The following is a 24,990-nucleotide window of genomic DNA, read 5'->3' as shown; positions in this document are numbered from 1 at the left end:
CCACAAAGAAGAGGTAGAGGAGGAAGAGAAAGGAGGAGGGAGAAATAATAGAGAACAGCAGGGAGAGAACAAGGCCAGCTCCACATGCTCTGTCACAATCCAAAAGTAAGACAAACCTTGAATGTAAGAGTCAGAACTGACAAGCATCAGAAGAAAATGGGAAATCTCATGTTTGCTTAGTGATGTTGAGGGTAAACTCAGGGATTCCCTATGCTGAGTATACTCTACCCCTGAGTTACACCCAGGTCAGGAGTTCTCAAATGAGACAAACCCAACAAGAAATTGATAAACCGATTGGGAGTTGGAGTCAGGAGACTCAGGGGTTCAAGGCCATCCTCAGCTATATGGCTAATTTGAGGCCAGCCTGGGCTAGGTGACAAAGCACAAATTGGGCTAATCTCTCTTCTTGGTGTCTGGCCTTGGCTGTGGCTTGTCTCTTGTCCCTGACTTCTGGCCTAGCAGCACCTCCCTCTCTAGCCACCGAGTTGTCCTTAGTAGAAATCAGCTTTAACAATGCCTAAATCCACTTGGCACACTGCTGGCATGCTGCTGGCCGAACCAGTTTACAGAGTCCGCAGCACACCACCCATAGAGTCTCCAGATGTCACCAAGGCAGGAATCTAGCCTTGCCAGGTCTCTGGCCCTCTCCTTCTGAACAAGGCAGTCGTGAGACCAATGGCCCCTGACAGTTGTCCTCTGCACACGGTGAATGGCTCCTCTGGGCTCAGCTGTTTCCTTGTGGCCTTGCAGTTCTGGTTCCTCTGAAACAGCTTTCTAGAGATCCTACATGTGATAAGTATCCCCGCTGGGCTCCTTTGATTATTTCAATGGGAATTTGTCAGCAAAATGGAACAGAGAATTGAACAGTGGGGTCGGAGTCCCTACCCAGAACTACAAGTCCCCTAAGTCAGATGGGCACCAGTGTCCACTGTGCTCCTGTTTGGAAGTGCGAAGAGGCAGGAAGTATATCGGGATGGACAGAGCTGAGGGACAGTGAGGGCAGTGTGTGGCTCTGGGCTGACCTACTGGACACATCTAAACTCGATACGAGTCTGGTGAGGTGTGGTGGCGCAGTCCTGACCTGTGACCAGCACCTGAGTGAGTGCGGTGGCATGAGGCTACTTTGGGCTACTCACTGAGACTGTTGAACAAACCAGCAGTAGCCTAAACCAGTGCACTTTAATTCCTAGGGTGTGTAATTGCTAGGGATACAGCCGGTAGTCACAGCCTCAGGAGGTGGAAGCAGGAAGATCCGAGCTCCAAAGTCAGACTCAGCTATACCGGGAACTCCAGACCAGCCAAGGCCACAGGAGAGCCTGCCACAAAAATTAAAATACAGAAGCATAGAGAAGAGAAAATACTGGAGAGATAGATGTCTTATCAGGTAATAGCGTTCGCTGCCAAGCCGGACTCTCAGGGCTCGTATGGTGGAAGGAAAGTACCTGTTCTCAGCAGCTGTTCTCTGACTTCCACACACCACACTCAAACACCCAACACGATCAAAATCTAAAGATGAAGTCGCACTATGTAGACCAGGTTGGTCTTAAACTCACAGAGATCTGCATGCTCCTGTCTCCCAAGCGCTGAGAATAAAGGCCTGTGCTACCATGCCTGCCCCAAATAAATGTATTTTAAAGTATATGTAGCACACACACAAAGAGAGAGAGAGAGAGAGAACTAACTGTCTTGTAATTTGTTAATCAGTTCAACTCAGTTCCCATTTATTAAAAGTCTTTAAATTTTTTTATGGTAAGAAAAAGGTTTGTCTTGAATTAACCAGCTGGACTCAGTTTAGATGATGCCAATGGCGGGATGGAGGAGGGGCGTGCCACCATCCCCAAGGAGAAGATGGCTTTCAAGAGTTGGTCCTCTTTCCACTGTGTTCGTTCAAGGAATCCAGCTCAGAATTAGAGTTTGGTTGCTTACCCTGAGTCAACTCACCAGTCCTTTACAGAAAAGCCTGAACACAAGTCTTCCACAGGGGCTTCCAAATCTTCTGTCCCACAAGTGAGAAAGAGTTCCCTTGGCACAGGGAGTATATTAGGTTGTGCCTTGTCTGGGTGCACTTCTCAGGGCTGAAGACCTTGAGCCAGTCTCTCCCGTGTTTGGTGTGTACTGTCCTAAGATTGGGGAAGGGAAGGGCTGATGAGAGCTGAAGAAATAGACAGACCCCAGAGTACAGGCTAGGAGGGCCAGGTACGTGGCCGTCCCTGTTGAGGGATGAGTGAGCAAAACCAGGAACGTTTGGGGAATCTGGTTTGACAGGAACTTGGGATAAAGTTAGAGAAGTGGGAATCCATGTCTGGAGTCAGACTCAGGGGTGGGAAGTTTGGCTTGGTCTCAGAGGCAGTGAGGGTCAAGAGCACAGGTCCGAACTGAGCTGTGGGCACCTCCTGGGGCGGCTGGAGCTGGAGGGCTAGGACGTGTTCAATTACAACCTGGGGTCGCATAGCGGAAGGGTCCTAGAAAGATGTGGTTGAAACACAGGGTTGCAAAGGAGGGGAATAAGCACACTCGGGGGAGGGAGTGTTGTCTGTCGCTCAAGACCGAGACTGGGAGAGTACCGACCCCTGGTGGCACCGGCGGGAACGGTATCTCGCCAGGCTACAGTGAGCACCGCAGTCTTAACGACGCCTCTGTAGCTCGGGAGTCATGGGGAACCACAAGGAAGGCTGAAGCTCCCCTAGGTCTCACGCGCGCTTTCAGATCGGGGAGAGAGGCACCGCATCCACATCTGGACCGCCCTAGTCAGCGACGGAATCCCACCAGGCCATGTGAATTCTAGGGGTGGTCCCCCGTGCCTCCGCCTGCAGCTGCCGTTGCCTTATAAGGCGGGGCCGGGCGGCGCCGGGGGAGTGGCTGCAGCCGCCCCTGCCCCTGCTGGCCCTGGCCAGCTGCTGGGACCCACCACCCCGCGCAGCGCAGCCGCCGCGGAGCAGAGGAGCGCACACAGTCGGCCATGGGCAAGTCAGGTGAGTTGCCCGTTCAGCCCGCCGTAGTGCTGGGATGACTCCGGGACACTCGCCGTCACCCTATCCCGCCTGGGGCCCTGTCCCCTGGGAATCCCCTGTGGTCCCCGCAGCTCTCGTTGCAATGCATGACCCTTGAGTGGGGATAGAGAGCACGCGGAGCAAAGCGCCCAAAGGCGCAGCTGCGGCTGTTTCTGGTTCAACCTGGGAACAGAGGTAGCGGAAAGACCACCGGGGGGAGAGAGAAAGAAAGAGAGAGAGAGAGAGAGAGAGAGAGAGAGAGAGAGAGAGAGAGAGAGAGAGAAGAGAAGAGAAGAGAAGAGAAGAGAAGAGAAGAGAAGAGAAGAGAAGAGAAGAAAAGAAAAGAAAAGAAAAGAAAAGAAAAGAAAAGAAAAGAAAAAAAGAAGAGAGAAAGAAGAGAGAAAGCGATAGAGGGTCCCTCTGGCTTCGAGCCAGGGATTGCGTCAGGGAGGGTTTCCAAGCGCTGATGGGGATAGCTCTCTGAGTCTGCCGAGGCGTGGCTTTGCTTTGTTTCCAAGTGAGGACAAAGTTACAGTTGGAAAAAGTCACCAAACTGTGACAGCACCCGTGGCTGTGAAGCGGCTAGTCCGGTCCCAGTCCCACTAAGGCGGCTCTGGGAGTTCTTTTCGCTCTCTTTAGGAGCATCTCCTTAGTGCCCTCTGTGCCAGGCTGGGTGCTGTGCAGACCCGCTCCCCCTCTGATCTCTGCCCTGCCGCTGCTCATCCTCATCACTGGGACTGTGAGGTTGAAATGTCTGAAAACCAGCTTTCCCGTCGCTCCCTGCTTCCCGCCCCCTTTGCTGCACAGCTGTGCTGGCTGGCTCACACTCAGGTTACTTCCCCTGGGTGTCCTGGCCCAGTCTTTACCACTCCAATTATCCAGCCGGAAACTCTCTCCGTTCTTCTGAGCTCAACTCTTGTGAAGGGGATCCCATCTCTAATGTCACCCTCCTCCTTCAGAGGGACAGCTCACACCCTGCATCATCTGTCCTTGCTCCTGCAAAGACAAGGGACAGGCGTTGGGTAATAGATTTACTTCTCCCAGACTTATCCCTTCTGGACATTTATTGGGACATCATTTCTTCCTCACAGGAGACTCTAGAGCTCTGGTTCTCAGCTTGTGAGTCGAAACCCTTTAGGGTGGACAGAGGTCGCCTAAGACCATTGGAAAACACAGATGCTTAAATTATGATTCATAAGAGGAGTGAAACTACAGTTATGAGGCAGCAACGAAAATAATTTTAAAGTTGGGAGTCACCACAACATGAGGCACTGTATTAAAGGGTTGCAGCACTAGGAAGGTTGAGAACCATTGCCCTAAAGGAACAATGAAGTCAATGGGCTGCCAGCCTCAGATGAGGAAGGCTGGGTCCCTTCTTGGGTTTGTCCTCCAGGACCAAGACTCAAGAGATGCACAGGAAATGGCCTTCCGTGACCTGGTCATAACCTGCTTTTCCTCCTGCTTGAGTGACAGACTTGGTTTGCAATGCTGGCCCTACTAACCATTTGCTACGTGATGCAAAGTAAGGTCTTCCTCTGTGCATCAGTTTACCCATCTGTACAAAGAGGGTGGCCCATATGACCCCCCAAGATCCTTTGCAGTGGAAAGGATGATGTCACATAATTAAAAGAACGAGATGAAAAATGGGGCAAATGATGTCAGATGTGAGAAGGCCTTTTGACACCTCTACTTGAAAAAATTAACTCCTTCCTCTCTAGACTTATGAGGCAGTCCAGGGATTCTCTAAAGCTGTGTTTCATTTTATTGATATTTATTGTTATTATTATTGCTGTAAGGCAGGGTCCCACTGTGTACCTCTGTCTAATATGAAACTCACTATGTTGACCAGACTGATCTCAAATTCACAGAGATCCACCAGCATCTATCTGTACCTCTCTGGTGCTGGGATTCAAAGCTGACCACCCGCCCCACCCCCACCCCAGCCCCTAAGATACATTTTGATTGATTGTTTCCAGCCCCTGCTCTAAGACACAATTTTCTAGAACTGCACCTGTGCCGTCATCCTTCTACCTGCTCTCCCCCATCTGTCTCTGTGTCCCCTCCCTCCTAACACCTGTCCTTTCTTCCAAGCTGTGGACCCGGTGCACAAAGAGCCAGCCAATCTTCAGGAATGTTCATTTGAATTGTGACATGAATCAGCGGGGGGGGGGGGACTTCTGTAAGAGCTGGGAAATGATCTTGATTCAGACAATGAAGGAAGGTGGGGGAGGCACAGGAGAGAGGTGTCCTCTATGAGGACCATCAAAGGAGTGTGAAGAAAGTGGCCCATTCTAGAAGGTCCTGGGAGGTTCTGGGTCATCTTAGGGATACGGGGTGCCACTGAGCAGGGTGGGAGAGGCTAGAGGCACGGAGTGGAGCGATTGCCTCCCCACAGACAGCGGTGGTGCAAGCACCTCAGGCTTGGCTTCTGAAACTGTCCACTTGCAAAAGAAGTAGTTTTACTCAATAAACTGTTATACAACTCCAGGTATACAGGCATGTAAAACAAGTATACAAATCAAATATTTGCTGACTATAAATCATATAGAAATTTATTTTATTATGTGTATATGTTCAGTGTGTGAATGTGTTTACATGGGGTGTGTGTTTGTGTGTATGTGTGGGGGGTGTGTGTGTATGTGGGGTGTGAGTGTGTGTGTGAGGGCTACAGGCAGACAGTGGGTGTCATCTTCAGCCACTCTCCTCCTTATCTTTCGAAGCAGGGTCTCTCACTGAACCTGGAACTGACTGACTTAGCTGGACTAGCTGGCCAGCGGGCCCCAGGATCCTCCTCTCTCTCCTTTCTAGTTCTGGACTGCAGGCATGACCGCCCTTACCCAGTCATTGCTTTGTGTTGTTGTTGTTGTTTCTAAGCAGGGGTGCTGGGGACCCCAACTTCGGTCCTCACACTTGCTTGGCAAGTGTTTTATCAGAAGCCATTTCCCCTGCTTTAAAAAAAAAAGAAACTTATCTTCAAACAGTTCTTTAGGACACATTTGAGACAGGGTCTCACTAGGTAATCTTGGTTGTGTAGACCAGGCTGGACTCAACAAACTCACAGAGATCCTCCCACCTCTGCCTCCTGAAGTGCTGGGATTAAAGGTGTGTATTATCACACCTGTAGTAAGGAGGCTGCTTGTTCATTCCTGGCTGCTCAGCCCCAAAATAATCACACAGAAACTATATCATACAAAACACTGCTTGGCCCATTAGCTCTAGCTTCTTATTCACTAACTCTTACATCTTAATTTAACCCATTTCTAGTAATCTGTGAACCACCACATGGCTGTGGCTTACTGGCTAAAGTCCGTCCAGCTCCAGCAGGACTACATGACCTCTCTCTACTCCGCCTTCCTTCTCTCAGCACTCAGTTTAGTTTTCCCTGCCTATCTCTGTTCCACAGCATACAGGGGGAAATCCCACATCACATGCCCAGTTTATTGTTGGAACTTCTGTCCTAACTCAAGACAAAATTCATTCAATGATTTTTTTAGTTTATTTTTTGGTATGAGGGCTTGAACCCAGGGCCTTGTACATGCCAAGCAAGCACCACTGAGCTACATCCCTAGCTCTTTGGAGACTTCTTATGACCCTCAAGTGAATAACTCAATAGCAATTTTTAAAACCAAGCATTCTAGGTCCAACAAAATGGGTCACTGGGTAAAGGCACTTGCTGCCAAGCCTGAAGACTCGAAGACCTCTGTAACCTACACAATAGGGTGAGTCAACTCCCCCAAGTTGTACTCTGACCTCCACATACAGACCTGAAAAAATGTAAATAGAAATAAATAGATTTCAAACTCAAGCATTCTAACAGGACATAATTCTAAACTACACTAACTTGACTGAGAAATGACAGTAGGAAAATACTATGCTTTCTGTAATTACCATTATATTTCTATAAGAGCAGAACGCTTTGTGTGTGCATTAAAGACACTGAAATCCATAACAAATGAGCAGAGTTACCTCAAGAAGTGCCTGGGGAAGTGCCTGGTGTGACGGTATAGATGCAGTGCATAGTGTTCATCTGGTGACTTGGGAACCAAGGCTGCGGAGAGACTGACCACACAACCTGTCGGGAACTATCAGAAGCACCTCAAGTTCATTCTTGTGCTTGAGTTTGAATCAAGTTTTGGTAGTTGTACATTCAGAAATCTTTTATTGTTGCCAAAATTTTCACCACCCCTACATTCAGTTGTGTGCTGACCATGGGGTGTAGGGGCGTTGCCAGGGAAGCTGTGGTCTAGGGCAAGGATGGAAGCCAGAGAGGAGGAAGGATGGACTTGCCCGTGGCAATCTTGGACAGACTTGATGACAACTTTCAAGGAATAGAAAGGAAGGGGAGACACACGAGTGTGCCCGAAAACGGTGCTGATGCAGATTGCAGGTCTGGAAGCAGGTTGCGGCAGGTAGAGTCAGGTGTCCCCCACTCGCTAGCTCTCTAGCCCAGGCCCACGTCCTTCGTAGCCACACATGCCCACATCTTCTAAGGTCCCCAGAGAGAAAGTAACTCCTCTGGATGACTCAGACCCAGTGAGCCTGCTGCATAAACCCAACCCTGAAGATCCAGGCCACCAGCCGAGGCTTCAGGAAGGTGCCTCTCAGCGATACCCATTTATGTAAATTTACGTGGCTCCCAAAAGACCATCTAAGGAATCAATCCCTGCCTCATTGGGCTGCAGTTTGGCCTCATGGAACAGAATTCAGATACACCCCAGAGCTTCACGGTGAGTGTGAGAAATCCCCAAAAACCATCATACAACTGCCAAGGCTCAGTCCTAGAGAGCTTGGGCCGGTGCTGGAAGCTCTCAATCCTGCCCACAGCCCTGGTCTCCCTGCTGGGCCTCTGTATACCAGGTGTGCTCGGACCTAAGATTGCAATAGCCCTCTGCCTTGAATAATAGTGATTGCCAATCATTTGGCCTCCTGTTGTATGCTAGGCAGTGAAGTTAGGTATTTTATGTTATTGGCCTTTTCAACAGCCATGGCGCTCGTCATATAATGTCTGGACCAGTATGTGAACAAATTAGGATTAGAATTTAGCTCTGGCTGGTGTGTATGTGCGCGCGTGCGTGTCTGCACACGCAGAGCCTAGTTCTTTGCCTTCTGAATTGTGTGCGTCCACAGCACACTGACCACATGCCTTCACCCCAGTTCCCATCCCTGGACTCTGGTTAGACCCACACTAATACTCCAATCCTTTCTAAGACTCTTGGTGTCTCAGACACTGGGCCCCCTAACACCAGAGGATATCAGAGCAGAAGGCCAGGAATTTTCTTCTGGGTGAGCCCCTGGGACCACTACAGGAAGAGGCCACGTGGGCCAGGGCAACCCCAGCAACCCAGTTCATCTGTTCATTTCCTTGCCGGCCTCATTTGAAGGGTTTCCCTGCTTAAAGGACATCTTGAAACCCGCAGCTGTCTTCCGTACTCAGAGGGGAGCCTGGGGCCCAGGGGACAGAAACTTGTCACTAGGGAAGGACTGGCACTTGAGCTGCCTGAGCAAGCACTCTCCTGTCTGGCAGCTTCAGTCATTCAAGGACCACGTGTATACTTGGGCGTCTTTCAAACAGGCCGGCCTGGAGGAGGTCATCACTCCAAGAAATGGATTCCTGGCCCACAGACAGCTGAGCAACACCTGGTAGCCTATTCCTGCCATCAGGAAAAAGGGGTGTTGGGTGTAAAATTGCAAGTGTGAAGGATTAGGGGTGGGAGAGGGGCAAGGGAGTGTTGCCATTAGGTCTGACTTTAACCAGGGCCTCCTGGGTCTGAGTGACCTGAGACCATTTGTACACTGCCCCAGACGCCGATTTCTTGTCTGAAACAGCAGGGATCTAGTCCTCATGCTGTCTCTGAATCTTATTCCTTTGCTCATTCACTCACTCAGCAAATTTCCATGCTTGGAAGAACTTTCAAAATTGTTTCCCAGCTGAGCAGTGGTGGTGCACACCTATAATCCCAGCACTTGAGAGGCAGAAGCAGACAAATCTCTGTGAGTTCGAGGACAACCTGGTCTACAGAGTGAGTTCTAGGACAGCCAGGACTGCACAGAGAAATCCTGTCTTGAAAAAGAAAAAAGAAAAAATTGTAAAATTGTTTTCTCTCCAATTATCTGCTTCCTAGTCTTCCTAAAGATGCAAACCCAGTTTTGCCCCAAAGGCTGGAGCGACTTGCTTTCCAGCCTCTTGTCAAGAGTATGGAGGGGCCTGTTCCCACCCTTTGTGGGGAGACTGGAGATGGCAGTGGTCAGGGAGGGGAAGCTGAGGAATGAGCCTGTCTGCCCAAAGCAGAGGTGTGGGGGGCTAAGGCCAGCTCTCAGAATCCTCCCACTCTCCTCAGTCCCCTAAAAGGAAGCAGAGTAGCCCCACCTAGAATGCGCAGCCTTGCATTCCCCCAGACAGCTGCCTGGCTGTTGCCCCTGCTCTAGCCTCTGCAGTCTCCTGCAGCCCTCTCTCCCAGGAGGCTCTTGAGAAATGCAAAAGTTTGGAGGAAACTGCCCCTGTGAGCTCCTTTCCCCTACTGCTCCCTTCAGCTGTCCCCTGAAGCTTGAGGGGCACATCCCACTGCTCCATGGTGACCATGGGTTACGGGGCAGAGCTTCAGAGCAGGGCCTTCCTTCAAGTCTTGATCCCTCCTGATGGTACCCCTTGAGCAGGAAGGGAATCTGGGCAGACTGCTGTCCCTGCAAAGAGCATTTTTTTCTAGTTTAGTCATAAATGTGTCAGGACACCCCAAGAGGCGGCGAGAGGTTAACGAGGTCTTCAAGGCCTGGTGGGAGATGAGCAAGAGAAAGCAAGAGCCCAGGGCAGATAGGTCTGCCTGTCCCTCCTTCTGGCTCTTCTGCAAAATAAAGTGTGGATCCTGCCCTTCCCCCACCCTGGGACAGCTGAGGGCCCACCCTGCCTGGCTGTGGGTGGCTGGTTTTACTCTGACTTTATCTGTGTTGGGGTTTTTCTATAGCAGTAGGGCGTGCCTCGGCCTGGGTGTGGTCACCTTTGATAACTTGCCTCCTGGGGCTCTCGTCCTGCTCCGAGACAGCCCTAAATGGCTAGAGGGCCCCCTGGCTTCCAGCTATGGGAAGCTATGGGTCTCTGTTGAGACCTAGTGACCCCTTGCAAAAGTCCCGGCTGAGGGAACCTGACCCTGCTGGGGCCTGTGCCTGGCGTCAGCTTCTGGCACTGATCTTGGTTCAGGAACTTTCACTTTTGTGTCCTGGAACTTCCTCCATTCTGGGAGTACAGTGACCTAGTTTTCAGAAGTCACACACGTCTCTGATGAAAAGCCTGCAGAGCCTTCAGCGCTATGGGGTCCAGTGAAGACTGACCCCAGCCCACAAGCTGCTTTAAATTGGTGCCCTTTCTCCTGGGTCCTGTCATAGCCTGGCCCTTTCTGCACCTTTGGCCTCCTCCTCCCGCCTCCTGAACCTGGAACACCCTTTCCAGGAAGTTCTTGTGACACTGCACGTGTCACCAAGTCTCAAGTGTCCCTTACGGCGTCCCAGCAGACCTTCTCTGGCCTCTTTGAGTCGTGGGAACTAGTTTAGGATGGCCCTGGCTGTGCCTATCACGCAGATAGGGGCCTTTCTTAGTGTGACGCGTAGCTCATACAAGCCCTTTTATAACCCTGTCTGTTTACCAAAGGGTGGGAAACTCCTCTAAGTCACAGGCCCGTTCCTCACCTTCCTCTCCAGCACTGGATGGGATCCTACAAGGAATGGAGACAAACTGGCTTGCATGGCCCAGTGGTAGCTTGCTACCTTCTGGGAGGAAGCTCTGTCCAATCCCCAGAAAGCTTTATGCCAATCCAGCAAAGGCACATATTTCTAAAGAGAGATGCAGACTTCAGATATCAAACTATTGGCACAATGGAACCAAGGAATTGGAATGGCCCCGGGAGTCTCATGCTGCGGGGGGAAGGAGAAGGCTGCAACCCCAGTGCCAGCCATGGGGAGGGACTTGCCTTCCAGGAGGAGACCTAGAGCACTGGCTGCTTGAAAGAAGGCCTGCTGCGTGGGGCCAACCTTAAGGAGAGCAGCTTCCTTATTCACAATTTGCCTGCTATTTAAATCCAGACCTTGCATCAGGTCACCCCAGATGGAGAGGAGGGATGGGGGTCACTGGATCTTTTGTTCCTCCTCTCACGATGGCCACATTGTCACCTTTCTCTGCTTTCCACTTGGAATAGTGAGAACAGGGACGGCTGTTTCAGAGTACGGAGGACAGGGTGAACCCCCAATTGTCAGGGCTGCCAGAGTTCAGGTTTGTTCCCTTAAAGCTCCAGGAACTTTCTGACTGGGAGAAAGGACCTTCTTATTCCTGGCTGACATCCTGCCCTTCCTGCCTGCCAGCTCCAGCTTTGTCCTGTAGGACCCCAGAATTCCCCAGAGAACTCCCCCCCCCAACCGCAGTCTTCCAGTCTGATCCCAGTGTGTGCTGACTCTCACAAGACCCCACTTGTGCAAGGCAGGGTGGAGCACCCACGGCCTAGGAACCATGGTTACCACATTATCCTGCTGGTTCCCTAGCTCACTAAAAAAGACCAAACTTGTGACTTGTGCCCAGGAATTGCTGCTCTTGTTCTCATTATTCCCTGTTCCCCATGGTCTTTGAAAGACTGATTTGATGTCCCCAGTCCCACATCACATGCCAAACCGAAACTTTTCCTTGAGATGCCCCATTGTCAAATGAGATCACACAGCTGTCAAGCAGCTCCAGAGTCCTTCACCTTGGAAACTTGACACTTAACTAAACACCACCTGCTTCCTCCCACCTCAGGAGACCTGAAGTCTGTCTTTCCTAACACAAGGGTGTGGACCTTCTCTGGCCACCAGAATGTGAGGGTTTCTGGTTGTGACTCCACCCTCTGCGTTAAGCTGAGTCATTATTTCCACGTTTACCTTTGTTCACTTTGCCATCTGTTACCCCAAACCTCACAAATCAGTTCAGAGCCCTTCCAACCCTGCTCCACCATATGTTCTGAGACTGAATCACCTAACGCTATCTTGCTGGGCCCTATAGCCCCCAAGGGCGATCTACTTCCTCTGTAGTTTGTCAGAAAGTCTGAGGACAGCGCGGCCACCAACCGCGAGCGGCATTTCTTCCTCCCTCCTGCTTGCGTTGGCCCCAGGACTTCCTTCATGACAGTGGTTGCACCTTTCCTACCACCGCCAAAAGACAGGCTCCTGGCAGATGGGCCAGTCTGATCTCGCTCATAGTTCTCTGGGTACCCCATGTCTACAGAGGGGTGGATTCCTAGGTTCCTAAGGCCTGTGATCTAATCCTGGCCCCTTGCTCCAGGCTCCTCCTGCACCTTTACTATTCTCTGCTCACAAGACCATCTTCCTTCTCTGGGTGAGCTTAGGTCTGGGTTTGGCATCACGTGGGACAGTGCTCAGGGAGCAGACGTGTAGATTAGAGTCGGTCTGAACTGATGGTCAGGACTTGGGTGGGTGGATGTGGTTGCTCAACAAATGATGACTTGGGGGAAGGGTAAGTGCTGGAAATGGAAAAACGAGTGGGTGTATGACATTGGATGTGGAGCAAAGCAGATGGATGTTTGGTGAAAGGTGATTGGCTGGCGGGACTGATGGACGGTTTGGGACAAGTATTGAATAAATAAAAGATACTAGAAGGATGGCGTTGTTTCAGATCTGAGCAGTATGGGTTTCGTCCATTCTTGCTCTTCATCCATCCCCTATGTCTCTAACCCCAGCCCTCTGGTCTTGTCTTTAGTGAATTTATCATTCAGTTGGGCACAGGCTCTTTCCCCCACTGCAGCGTCACACAGCAGATCACACCCTCCTTTCCCGTCACCATGGAGTCCTTTTCTATACTCTCCTCTCCTCCATCCCTCAATGATGCTTTATTTGGTCCTCCCTCTTTATCTGGCTTTATTTGACTCTGTGTGTGTGTGTGTGTGTGTCCCCTTAATCTCTCCTTCCTTCCCTCTCCCTTCCCCGCATCTTTTGTTTTCACTGATCCAACATGGTACCATCCACTATAGCTAAGTTATTCTTCCCTGAGCTCCCAACGCCAGCCCTTTCCAGAGTCTACTGGTCTAGACTGAGGTTTGCCGTCACCTTCAGACATTGCCTCTTAGATGTCTGACCAGCTCTCTACCTTCTTCAGCACCAAGAACATCTTTCAGAAACACTCTCCCTGCTTCGGCTTAGTCGTCTCTCATTGCCTCAGATAAAGATTCACATCCCCAACGTGGCCCAGAAGATCCTACATAATCTGCAGATCTCTAATCTGCAGAGACAGGGAGGGTGACAGGGGTGTGGAGACAAGATGAACACTGGTGTGGAACAGGGCCGTGTGACCAGGATGGAGAAGAGGCGGGCAGTCTCTGCATGTCCTGAAGCATGCCTGTGTACCTTTGGAGGGTCTTCCCTCTGCACTGAGGGTTCTCCATCCTTCTGTCCTTCTAGCTTCCAAACAGTTCAATAACGAGGTCCTGAAGGCCCACAACGAGTACCGGGCTCAGCACGGTGTCCCCCCTCTGAAGCTTTGCAAGAAGCTCAACCAAGAAGCTCAGCAGTGAGTCTCCAGCCCCAATCGGGCACCAGTCTTTCATGGAGCTGCTTCTGCACTCACTCACAGAGGGGTCCTGGGTGGTTGAAGGGATGTGGTTGGAGTGCCGGTACAGCCAGGCTTAAGGACCACTCTGCTGCCAGCTCGGGAAGGTTCCCTCTACTCCTGAGTGTCAGTGTGCTCTTCTGAAAATGGGATTGTCGGAGGCCCAGGCACGGGGGTGGTGTTTCCACTATCCCTCTGGGAACCCAGACAGGGAAGGCGGCTCAGTCATACTAGATCAAAACTCAGATGCTGGATCGGGGTGGAGGGTCCTAAGTTGGGGTGGAGGGTCCCTAGGTTGGGCCTGCTCTAAGGAGACATGTTATGCAGGTATTCAGAGGCCCTGGCCAGCACAAGAATCCTCAAGCACAGCCCAGAGTCCAGTCGTGGCCAGTGTGGGGAGAACCTTGCGTGGGCATCCTACGACCAGACAGGTAGGACACCCTTGACTCTTCTTCTCTCTGTCCATCTGGACCTCGGATGACACTATGCCCTTTCGTGGCTCAGTGATGGCGTGGCCACAGGCCCAGGAAGGGAGAGGAGGTCCTGAATTCTCAGCATCTGCTCCAGGGCTGACCTCAGTGGCTGGCTCGGAGCCAGGAAGCTGGGAGCCGGGAACAGAGGAGTTAGACTGCAGTTCAGATGCGTGGGCGCAGGAGACTGCAGCACTGTATCCAATGGCAGCCTGGTTCTGTGGGCCCTGGAGCAACCTTGATGGTTTCTAAATTATTTTTTTATGCTGTAGGTATATTGCTCTTATCATAGAAAAAAAGAAAAGAATTGAGCATTTTTCTTTTCTTTAAAAAAACAAAAGAAAGAATAAAAAGATGATTTTTCTGCCCAGAGCCTGGGAGGGAATGACCCCACCCCACTGAGCAAGCATTCTTGAGTCTCTATTTCCTATAACTCTGAAGTAGCTTTTTAGGAAAAATAGATATGTCACAATCCCTGAGCTTTCTCTAAACCCCAGGAGAAAAAGATTCCTCTTCTCCCAAGCCTCACATTCCCCAGGGCTCCCAAGGGATCCCCCAGGCTGCCTGGTTTTCTAACACACCAGCCCCCCTTCTCCTGCCCCTCACTCCCCAAGAGCTATGTGCCTGAAAGGCGACTGATGATGGGGTCTCTCCGCCTCCCCCTCAGTCAGCAGACTAGGGGCCCAGGGCTGCTGCCTCTCCTTATTGGGCCCTAAGGACGCTGTTCTAGCCGGGCCTGTGTTAGATCTCTCTGGCCCTAGCTTTCCCATTCCTGCACAAAGAGGTTTGAGTTGATGTCTCCTGGTTACTCAGGAGAGTCTGGGGAGAGCTTTTAAATTTTTTTCCAATCCCTGGGTCTCTCCTCCAGAACCAATAGAACTGAAGAAGGCCCCAAGCCTCAGCTTCCCTTCAATGGTCCCCAGGCATGGCTGATATGTGCTTCATGAACTAGCAGCCACGGTAGGGAACTTGGTAGATGAAGAATCACGGTCCTCTAGGACCTGCTTTAATCAGACTCTAAGTTGTAACAAGGCCTAGGGTGACCCATCTTGACTCCTGTGTCCTGAGTTGGAACGGTGGCACTGGGATCAACAGATCCCTGGGAAATGCCGCCCCACGCCATGGCTTACAGTGGATGCTCCAGATGAGGGCCTTTCTGGTGGCAGCGACTACCTTTGGCCTACAGGCTCAGCTGCATTTACTCAGGCCTATTTTAGAAACAGACCCCGGGTGGAATGAGGATGCCTCCTAGAAGTTCAGACCATTGCTAGAAGGTCCTCAGGATGTGCTGGGCTCAACATTTTTATTGTAGAAGCCCAGAGCAGAAAAGGCCTTGCCTAGAATGCCACGGCGGATCCGTGGCAGGATGTAGGCTACCTTATCTGGGGACCATGGCTTAACCCCGGGCCAGTGCTCATCCCAACGAAGGTTCTGTCTTCATCACGAGTCCCCAGGAGTCTGCGGGAGTAACCCTCATGCATTATTTCATCAGCGCTTTGTCAGACGTGCATTTTTCATCAGGCGTGGACTCCGGGTGGTTTGGGGTCTGTGGGAGATGGGGAGGGGGCGGGTTTAGACTCCATGACTTAGTTCACATGTGCCTTTTCTGTCCAGGAAAGGAAGTGGCTGATCGGTGGTACAGTGAGATCAAGAACTACAACTTCCAGCAGCCTGGCTTCACCTCAGGGACCGGTGAGTGGCAATGGCGCCTGGGCTGGACGGTGTCTTCAGAAGGTTCGCTCTTTCCCTCCTGCGTTGGCTCAGTCATGTTTCTCCAGCTGAGCTGCCCAGAAACCAAAGCCTCCTTTCCCCAGCACCTGTCCACCTCACCCCACCCCACCATCATCCCACACCTTACCCTTTCTTCATCTGGGGGTACCCAGGATACTGATCCTGCCCCCTCCATTATGTCCCCAGTCAGCTCAAAGTTCAGTGTGTTCTCACTATAGTGTGTTCCCCTCACTGCAGCGTGTCCTCCTCACTGCAGCGTGTTCCTTCCCCTCACTGCAGCGTGTTCCTTCCCCTCACTGCAGCGTGTTCCCCTCACTGCAGCGTGTTCCCCTCACTGCAGCGTGTCCTCCTCACTGCAGCGTGTCCTCCTCACTGCAGCGTGTTCCCCTCACTGCAATGTGTTCTCCTCACTATGGCATGTTTCCCTCACTGCAGTGTGTTCCCCTCACTGCAGCGTGTTCTCCTCACTGCAGCATGTTCTCCTCACTGCAGCGTGTTCTCCTCATTGCAGTGTGTTCCCCTCAGTGAAGCATATTCCCCTCACTGCAGCATGTTCCCCTCACTGCAGCGTGTTCTCCTCACTGCAGCATGTTCTCCTCACTGCAGCGTGTTCCCCTCATTGCAGCGTGTTCCCCTCACTGCAGCGTGTTCCCCTCACTGCAGTGTGTTCTCCTCACTGCAGCGTGTTCTCCTCACTGCAGCGTGTTCCCCTCATTGCAGCGTGTTCCCCTCACTGCAGCGTGTTCCCCTCATTGCAGCGTGTTCTCTGGAATCTGGATTTGAGCTGGCTGCTTCTTTCTTGAACTAGTATCTGAGAACATCTGACTGACTGGTTATCCTGCCTCTGGTGTTTCTTCTGCCTCAGCTGCTCTGGTTGCACTGCTGTGGCTCCCTGGAGGCAGTCAGGAAAGGGTCAGGCCATTCTTCACCTTCCCTCCTTCACACCTCCCTCCTCTTCCTGCCTGTTCTCCACACCTCATGGTACTAGGGGGTTTCCCTTCCTCTTGCATTCTAGGCTGTGGTTCAGGTGAGCCTAAGATTCAGGAAAGCTCGGCTCTTCCTAGCTCTGCCATTTGTGGTGTGAACTCGAGTCAGTTCTGGTGGTGGTCTCCCAGGCGTTTCTGGGAATTGGTGATGCAGAACCGGAGGAGACCACCTTTGTTATAGCCTTTTTTAGAGCGAGCAGTAAATGTGTGTGTGTGTGTGTGCACGCGTAAGTGTGTAAGATACAAATGTGTGTGAAAAGGTTGCTGTCTAAGGTCTTCCTCGGTTGCTCTCCACCTTAGTTTTTGAGATAGGGTTTCTCACTGAATTTGAGCTCAGCAACTTGACTGCCCAGCCAATGGGCTCCCACCTCCACACTAGGCAAGCTTCTTGCGCCAGTGCTTAGGATGGGCCACTTCCCCAGCCTTGAGCAGTAAACATTTATCTTATTAATGTCTGGGCAGCTCTTCTGGTTTCTGAGGTCCTTCTGCCTCATTTGCAGGCCTCACTGCCCCACCCCCGCCTCCCCACTTTTCCTAAGAAGTGACTCAGACCCTTCTTGGGCCCCCAGACAGGGTAAGAAGAATGTGTATATGATTCAAAACACCAGAGAAACTGAAAGGGGGAGGGCTTTCCTCCCCACCCAAACCCCACCATCCCACCTACATAAGGGTAGAGCCACTTGGGGCCTCCCATACCCTGGAGAGTTTCTTCAGAAGCAGGAAATGACATGTTCTTGCTGTTTCCTGTGGCTTACTGCTCACCCTGTCCAGGAAGGGTTCTTGCAACTCTAGGTGCCAACCTGGGACAGTTTCTTGTTCAGTTGGCTCCCCTTTCCAAAGTTGTCAGGCTGAGCAGCAGGAAGCAGCCGCCAGAGGTTCAGATAACAATGATCCTGTCACTGAATGAAGAGGAGGGAGCAGTGTTAAGGATACAGATAGTGTCCAGAGACTTTCATTTCCTTGCTTGCTTTCCCCATGAGTGAGGTTCTTGAGCAACCAGACACATGCTGGATCTCGGAGCTGCGTGTGCCGCTGCTTGATGCTTACTAAGTGAATGCATCCACAGCCGCGCCAGCCTCCAAGGTGGCAGAAAGCATGGCCTTTTCTGCCCATTTAGCCAAGGAAAAGACTGAGACCTACAAAGAGGTCTCCTCATGTCTTCTGGTCTTACCTGGTGCCTCTTCCATGGCCCCTACACCAAGAGACAGTGCCTGTGCAATACTGGGGACAAATGACACTGGAGCCGCAGGTAGGGCATCACTCGGTGTTATAGAACTGAGGCTTCCGGAACCTTGAGGCTTGTCAGGTCCATCCTGCCCGAATCTCTCAGTTCCTGGCTTCTCCCTGCTTGTGTTTTGGGATTCCCTGATCTGAGTTCATATAGGTGAAAGGCCTGTGAGATACCTTGCAGTCTGCTTGGACTGACAGCCCCTCCCCCCAGCAGCCTTCCCTGATAACACCTACTCACTGGTCCCTGCTATGTGCTGCATGGAAAAAACATTCTTAGTTACTTTGTTCTGTCCTGGTTAAGTGAGGAGATTTGTTTATTCTAAATGAGGACTGGTCTGACCTGGCATCTGAATGCCATCTAAGTTTCTGGTTTCTTGTGCAAGTTTTCCTGAGTTGTGTGTGTGTGTCCTCTTTTGCACTGTCAGAGCAGTGAAAGGGTCGTCTCGTTCCTTCTTGCCTTTGTCCATTGTTTCTTTGCAAGGATATGCTGTAATAGGTTCAGTGTGGTTTTTCAAAGGCATATTCTAGGAAGTTTCGGTCCTCAGCTGGAAAGAGGATGTGATCCCTTTAAGGGGTGGGGACAAAGAAGAAAAGAAAAAGGAACTGTTGCTGGACGTTAGCGTTAGAAACCAGTATGTATCTGACGTTGCTAAGGAAGTTGTGTCTCTTAATTCATCTGTAAATACCATAATGGGATTATCTGTGCCAACGGAAATCTCCACAGAGAAGATCGCTCAGTGTCCTCCCTTACGAAGAAGCTGCCACGGGCACCTAGCCACTTTCTGTCCCGCTAGGTGCTTGGCAACCAGTGGATGATGGAAGTTTCCTTCTTCTCTGGGAAACAGAGAGAAAGATGGTCGATGGCCAAAGCCGTGGTCACTTTAGAGTAGCCTGTGGGAGAAAGGGCTTGAGCCCTGGCTAAGAGGCAGCCAGAGAAGCAGGGCTGCCCAGTGCCTGGAGCTGTTAACCACAACGGAACAACCAAGGGCGGCCAGGACAGAAGGGGCGCTCTCCTCAGAACTGAAAACCAGACTTTCTAGAGCTGAGGGCAATACAAATAATACAAATTTAAAGATAAGTAAAGATTTAGCATTTGACCTAGGCAACTTTTCTTTTGCTTTTTTTTTTTTTTTTAAAGTAATCTTTGAGATCTTTGTATGGCTTAAGGAAGCTTGAATTTACCAGATACTCTGGAATGACCTGGAGCTCACTATCTTCCTGCCTCTGCCCTAAGTGCTGAAGTTTCAAAATTTAAAAATTATGGGCCCGTGAGATGGCTTAGAGTCATTGCCTGGGTTTAGATGCCAGCCTGAGTTTAGGTAGGAGAGAACTGACTCCTAGAGGCGTTCTCTGACCTCCTTCATGTGTGCTCTGAGGCATGCTTGTGCCCCCCAACACGCGCACACACACACACGCACACACACTCTCACACATACACATACATGCACACACACTTGCACACATACACACACATGCACACACACATACGCGCGCACACACACATGTAAACACACATGCGCGCACACATGCACACACAGATAAATAAAATTTTTTTTTTTGCTTTTGTTTTTCAAGACAGGGTTTCTCTGTGTAGCCTTGGCTGTCCTGGAACTTACTCTGTAGATCAGGCTGGCCTCAAACTCAGAGATCCACCTTCCTCTGCCTCCTGAGTGCTGGGATTAAAGGTGTGCCACTGGGCCTGATAACAAATTTAATATATATATATATATATATATATATATATATATATATATATATATGCATGAACTAGGCACAGTGATAGGAAGACAGCCCCAATCTTTGACTTCAAAGCCAGTGAAGGTCAAGAAATAAGTAAGAATAGAAATCAGTGCGTAGGCAGACTTTTCTTTTCTGCCTGCCAGTTCCCAAATAACCAACATGGAGGCTCAATATTAATTATAAATGCTCACCCAATAGCTCAGGCTTGTTACTAGTTAACACTTACATTTAAATGAACCCATATTTCTTTTTTTTTATAATTTATGGTTTATTTAACTTTATTTTATGTGCATTGGTGCGTAGGTGTCAGATCCCCTGCAACTGGATCTTCAGACAGTTGTGAGCTGCCATGTGGGTGCTGGGAATTGAAGCCGGGTCCTCTGGAAGAACAATCAGTGCTCTTAACCACTGAGCCATCTCTCCAGCCCTGAACCCATATTTCTTATCTATGCTTCGCCACGTGACTTGGTACCTTTTCTGCGTATCCATCTTACTATCTTGCTTCTCTCCGTCTGCTCTCGACTCCCAGCTCTGCCCTTTCTGTTCCCAGCATTCTCAGTTTGGCCCTTCTGCCTTCCCTTATCCTGTTCAACTGTTGCCCAGTCAGCTTCTTTATTAACCAATGAGAGTAACACATACTTACAGCAGACAAAGATTGTCCCACAGCAAGTGGGGCAGAAGTATAGCTCAGTTGGTAGAGTGCCTGCCTTGCATGCTTGAGGCCCTGGGTTCAATCCCCTGCTCCCCATAAGCTGAGTGTGTAACACTGGAGGTCCTGGGTTCGATCCCCAGCACTGTATGGAAGCTGGTGTGCGGACACATAGTGTAATACAAGAAGGGAGGCCGGATGATCAGAAGGTCAAGATCATTCTTGTCTACATATTGAATATGAAGCTTCCCTGAGATACAGAGACCCTATCTAAAAAAAAAAAAAAAAAAAAAAGGAAACCTTGGCAGTTGCTGGCAGTTTCAGTGCCAAGTCTGCTTTCCTGACCCTCAGAGTGTAATGTTTCCTCTCTCTCCAGACACAGCCAATGAACTGTGACTGACTTCCACGGAGAGCTATGGCCATACTTGGCTATGCCAGCCTTCCTTTCTCTGACTTTCCCTTTGAGAAGCCCACACTCTTGAGTAAGCCTTGATTTCTTCTAGGCACCTCCCTTTTCCACTCAACCTTCGTGTCTGAGCCTAACGTAAATGTCTTTAATAAACTCCAACTCTGAAAAACAAAAAATAAAACTTGTTCTTTGCCATGTGGGTGTCATAGATGAAGGAGCCAGTAGGAATGGAGAAGGGGAAAGACAGGGTGTGGGTCAGGGTAGAGAGGGAGATGTCTGGCAAATGAAAGGGTGATTGAGTAAGGCTTATTTAAATAAATGACATTTATTCAGACCTCAGGGACGAGAAACTGTTAGTCAGTAAGAGAGCTTCCAAGGGCTGGAAGTCTACGGTGGTAGAGTGCTTACTGACATTTATAGTCTTGGGTCCAATTCCCAGTACTGGGGGAAAAATATCCACACGTAGGCTGATTTGAGCAAGGCTTCATTCCTACAGGGCTTTCTCAATAGGAAACAGCTTACTGTATCCAGGGAAAAGAAGGAAGGAAGCCGCCAGGCCAAAGTATTAGCTTTCAATCCAGGTGCAGCTAGGGGTGTAAGATTTTGACTTGAGGAAGTTAAATGGATACGACTTAAGTCTCAGGGTGATCTGTCTTTCCCGTTCATTCGCAGTGACATTTCCCATTCTCACAGTGACAAATGAATGAAAGAGGTCGGAAGTGGAGCCAAGAGCAGTCAGGAGATGTTGCATCATTCCAAGATAGAAAGCCATGAATGAAGCCAAGGTTTTGGAAGAATATAGTTGAGCTAGGTTTTAGAGTTGCATTCCTTGGGGATTAGCGGTAGGTGGTTGTGAGGAATCCAGGAGAGGAAAGGATTCAGGCTCATCCCTCAGCTATGTGCACAAAGATGCTGTTGATACCGATGGGAAGTCTGGGGGAACAAAATCGAGAGTGAGATCTCGATAGATTGCATCTATGTGTCATCCAAGTGGATGTGCGTGGTGACTGTGTCAGGAGCAGAGCGCGGAGGACTGAACCGGGGAAATCCAGCTGGAAGTCAGGGAAAGAGGAAACTGCATGAAGGGCAGAGTATAGAGAGGAAAGGAGAGAGTGCCTGGATTGAGGGTGAAGAGGCTGCAGGACCAAGATGGAGACAGCAGGGCTGCTAAGAGTCGGGTGTCCTGGAACTCAGTGAGGTAGGAAGCTTTGAAACAAGAAGGGACATGGACTGTATGTTCCTGAGAGGTCAAGTAAGACACAGCGGGGGGGGGGGGGGAACCTTCAGAAAATAACAGAGAGAACTTCAGGAGTTCAGCCTGGGGGTCTGGAGCGTGAGAGAGTATCTGTTGCTGTTGCAGAGGCCAGAGTTCAGTTCCCAGTACCCACATGGTGGTTCACAACCATTCAAAACCCCATTCCAGGCAGTCTGGCACCACTCTCTTCTGACTTCCTTGGTGACCATATATATGCTCGCTAAACATTCATACACATAAAATGAAATTAAAAAATCTAAAATACAAAACATTCAGTTTTGGAAGGGCGCCCCTGAGGGCTGGTGCCTGGAAGCTGGGGTCACAGGTACTGGGATCACGGTGCTTTGTCATGATCTCAGCAAGACTGTGAGAAAGTGCTGAGGTGGCTGAGGTCTGTGGGATTGATTGACACGTGCAGCCGTGTGCTGTTTCTTCTTCATGACCAGCATCTGCGAGTATCTAATTACCTGAGCCGGACAAGAGCATGCAGGTTTTGAGGGTCCCCTGAGCATCCTCTTCAAGGTTCGGCGGACCCCTCATTGCTCCTCCCTTGTCTCCCACAGGACACTTCACAGCCATGGTGTGGAAAAATACGAAGAAGATAGGCGTGGGGAAGGCATCGGCAAGTGACGGCTCCTCCTTTGTGGTGGCCAGATACTTTCCTGCAGGGAATGTCGTCAACCAGGGCTACTTCGAAGAAAATGTCCCACCTCCAAAGAAGTAACTCAGGAGATGTCACAAGAAGCTGGAGACACACATACAAAGTGCCCACAGAACAACAAAGAGCCAGCCGACGGTCTGCCCCATGGGCGTACTGTGCACACTATAGGTGGCTGGCCATGAGCTCATCCCAGTTAAAGGATGGGCATCTGAAGCGTTCATCCCGAGGGTTACCTAGACCACAGTTACTTAGATTTGGGTGAGATCAATCCTGACATCTTTTTGCTGTTAGCTTTTAAGCAGACTTCTTTTGTGTATCTCTTACTTCTGATATCTATCCTCGGACTTTTTGTATTCTGAATATTTGCCACACTGAGAAGTAAGGTCGTTTGATGGGAACTTCCTGCGTTGTAATCTCCTTTTGGTAGATTTTTGAAGAGTATTAAAACTTCCTTTAAATGTGACATAAAGCAGCTTGCATTAGAGACACGTGACCAGTTCCATTCCACAGAGTCACTGAGATTTCTCGTTCTCTGCTGGAAGACATGATATCATCCCACACCCACTGGGATTCCCTAATGGAATTGCCAAAGAGCAAAAGGAGAAGGAAAAACAAACCCTTACTTCCTCGGAGTTTTTATCCTTTAAAGAGCAAATGCCACAGCCACTAGTGCCTTTCACACCTCTTAAATTTCAGGGCTTATAGCACTACTTCTGGCTTCTGGGGGCGGGGCTAGGTCTGGAATACAGCCCTACCCCCCAATCTCATCTCACTGGACCCTCACATGGCCTGGGCTTTTGGCCAAGGTCTTGGACTATGAAGTCAGTGGTGTAGGGGTGAGGGTGAGGTCACTTGGGGGCCCTAGAGGAAACCCCACAGCCTCTGTCCTTCCCCAACCCAGGAGGCGGTAACCACCCAGGCTTGTCCAGGGCAGCTGTAGCTGCAGCTGAGCTGTGGCTCCCTCCTGGAATGTGTGAACAGCCCAAATGCTCCCAGGAGGAGGCCCAAACAGGAAGATAAGAAACGCCAATTTGATTTTGTGTTTAGTCTCAAACTATACACAGTTCCCTGTGAATAGAGGTTTAACCAGGTCCATTCAGGAGGGACCAAGCCAGAGGTCCAGTTGAGTGTCTCTGAAATTATGGCATCTCCTTCTGCCAGTGGAAGGGTTGGAGGAAGGGGTTGTTGACCTAAGTACAGACCAAGGCTGCTGGTCTTCGTTAGACTGTGAACAGTCTCACACTGTGCCATTTTGTTCATCCAGGGATATCGACTAACGAGACAATAAAATCCTTTCCTTTTGTGTAATTTCTTCCTGTAATGCTTTTAGTTTATGGCTGAGATAATTCAGGACTCTGAATCCATCTTGAACCACTCCACCTTCCCAGCCCCTCCCCAGAGGGGCTTAAATAGTCACTTTGGAAGTGTGCAACCTCCTAGCTCTGAGGGCAGACAGCCCTAGGCGCGAGGAATTTGAGCTCAAGCACATGGATTGACTGGTGAAACTGGAAACATAAGGGAGTTTCAAACAGAGCCCCAGTAAATTAAAGCTATTTGCAGTTCAGTTATTAATGGTAAGGACAGGTGAGCCTGGCCTAGAGGCACAAGGCTGGAATCCTAACTCCTTTGGAAGAGACGGACCAGAAATTCAAGACCTGGAATCCTAACTCCTCTGGAAACGGAGACAGAGACGAGACAGACGGATCAGAAATTCAAGGACAATCCTGACAATTTAGTGAGGTCCTGTTTTAAAAAGAAAAAGGAAAGCAGAATCTGGCTTGCACTGGCTTCAAAGCCCATCCCATTCCCTCCCATCCCCCTCCCATCCCCAGCTTCAAAGACAGACGTAAGAAGAGTAGATTGTGAGGTGCTGTCCTGATCTTCCTACTGGTGTAAGTCTGTATATTTTTGAAAATGCCCTTGGTTAAGGATTTGTAATGTGATGATATCAATCTATAAGGTTAGAACATTAGGGTCTCCTCCCCAGGAATTCCCCAAATATGAAAAATTCTGAGCTGGGCAGGAAGAGAGGGTGAGTGGAATAGATGGGGAAGGGGACCTTTTCTGACTGCACCAAACAAACAGCCAGTGACTTCCTGGTGACTCCTAGGACACCAGCAGAGACATCACCAGGTGACCGAAGCTGGAAGGAAGCCAGTCTCTAAGCTGGAGTCTGTTTCCACCGTCGGTTGAGACTAAGGAAAAAGCTGCTTTCCAGGACTGGAGTAGAGCCAGGCTGTGATGCTGGCTGAACAGATGGACATGGGCACATCCAGTCTCCCAGAGTAGCCTG

At 50.2% G+C, this 24,990-nt stretch overlaps 1 protein-coding gene across 1 annotated transcript; it reads left to right on the top strand.

Annotated features, from left to right (window-relative positions):
• The first annotated feature begins 2,841 nt into the window (after positions 1-2,841).
• Glipr2 (GLI pathogenesis related 2) lies at positions 2,842-23,985 on the top strand. Its single transcript, XM_057790743.1, has 5 exons — positions 2,842-2,972; positions 13,419-13,527; positions 13,894-13,997; positions 15,651-15,728; positions 22,600-23,985. Exons 1-5 carry the CDS (start codon positions 2,960-2,962, stop codon positions 22,758-22,760), a joined length of 465 nt encoding a protein of 154 aa, XP_057646726.1. The 5' UTR covers positions 2,842-2,959; the 3' UTR covers positions 22,761-23,985.
• The last annotated feature ends 1,005 nt before the right edge of the window (positions 23,986-24,990 follow it).

Source organism: Chionomys nivalis, chromosome 16 (assembly GCF_950005125.1).
Source record: "Chionomys nivalis chromosome 16, mChiNiv1.1, whole genome shotgun sequence".
Lineage (NCBI taxonomy): Eukaryota > Metazoa > Chordata > Mammalia > Rodentia > Cricetidae > Chionomys > Chionomys nivalis.
The sequence above is the reverse complement of the archived record's forward strand: the minus strand, read 5'-3'. Positions and strand labels throughout refer to the sequence as shown.

Bases quoted from the DNA above. Each gene is read 5' to 3' on its own strand.
- Glipr2 (XM_057790743.1), top strand. The intron at 13,528-13,893 runs GTGAGTCTCCAG...CATGTTATGCAG, and splicing joins CTCAACCAAGAAGCTCAGCA to GTATTCAGAGGCCCTGGCCA. The intron at 15,729-22,599 runs GTGAGTGGCAAT...TGTCTCCCACAG, and splicing joins TGGCTTCACCTCAGGGACCG to GACACTTCACAGCCATGGTG.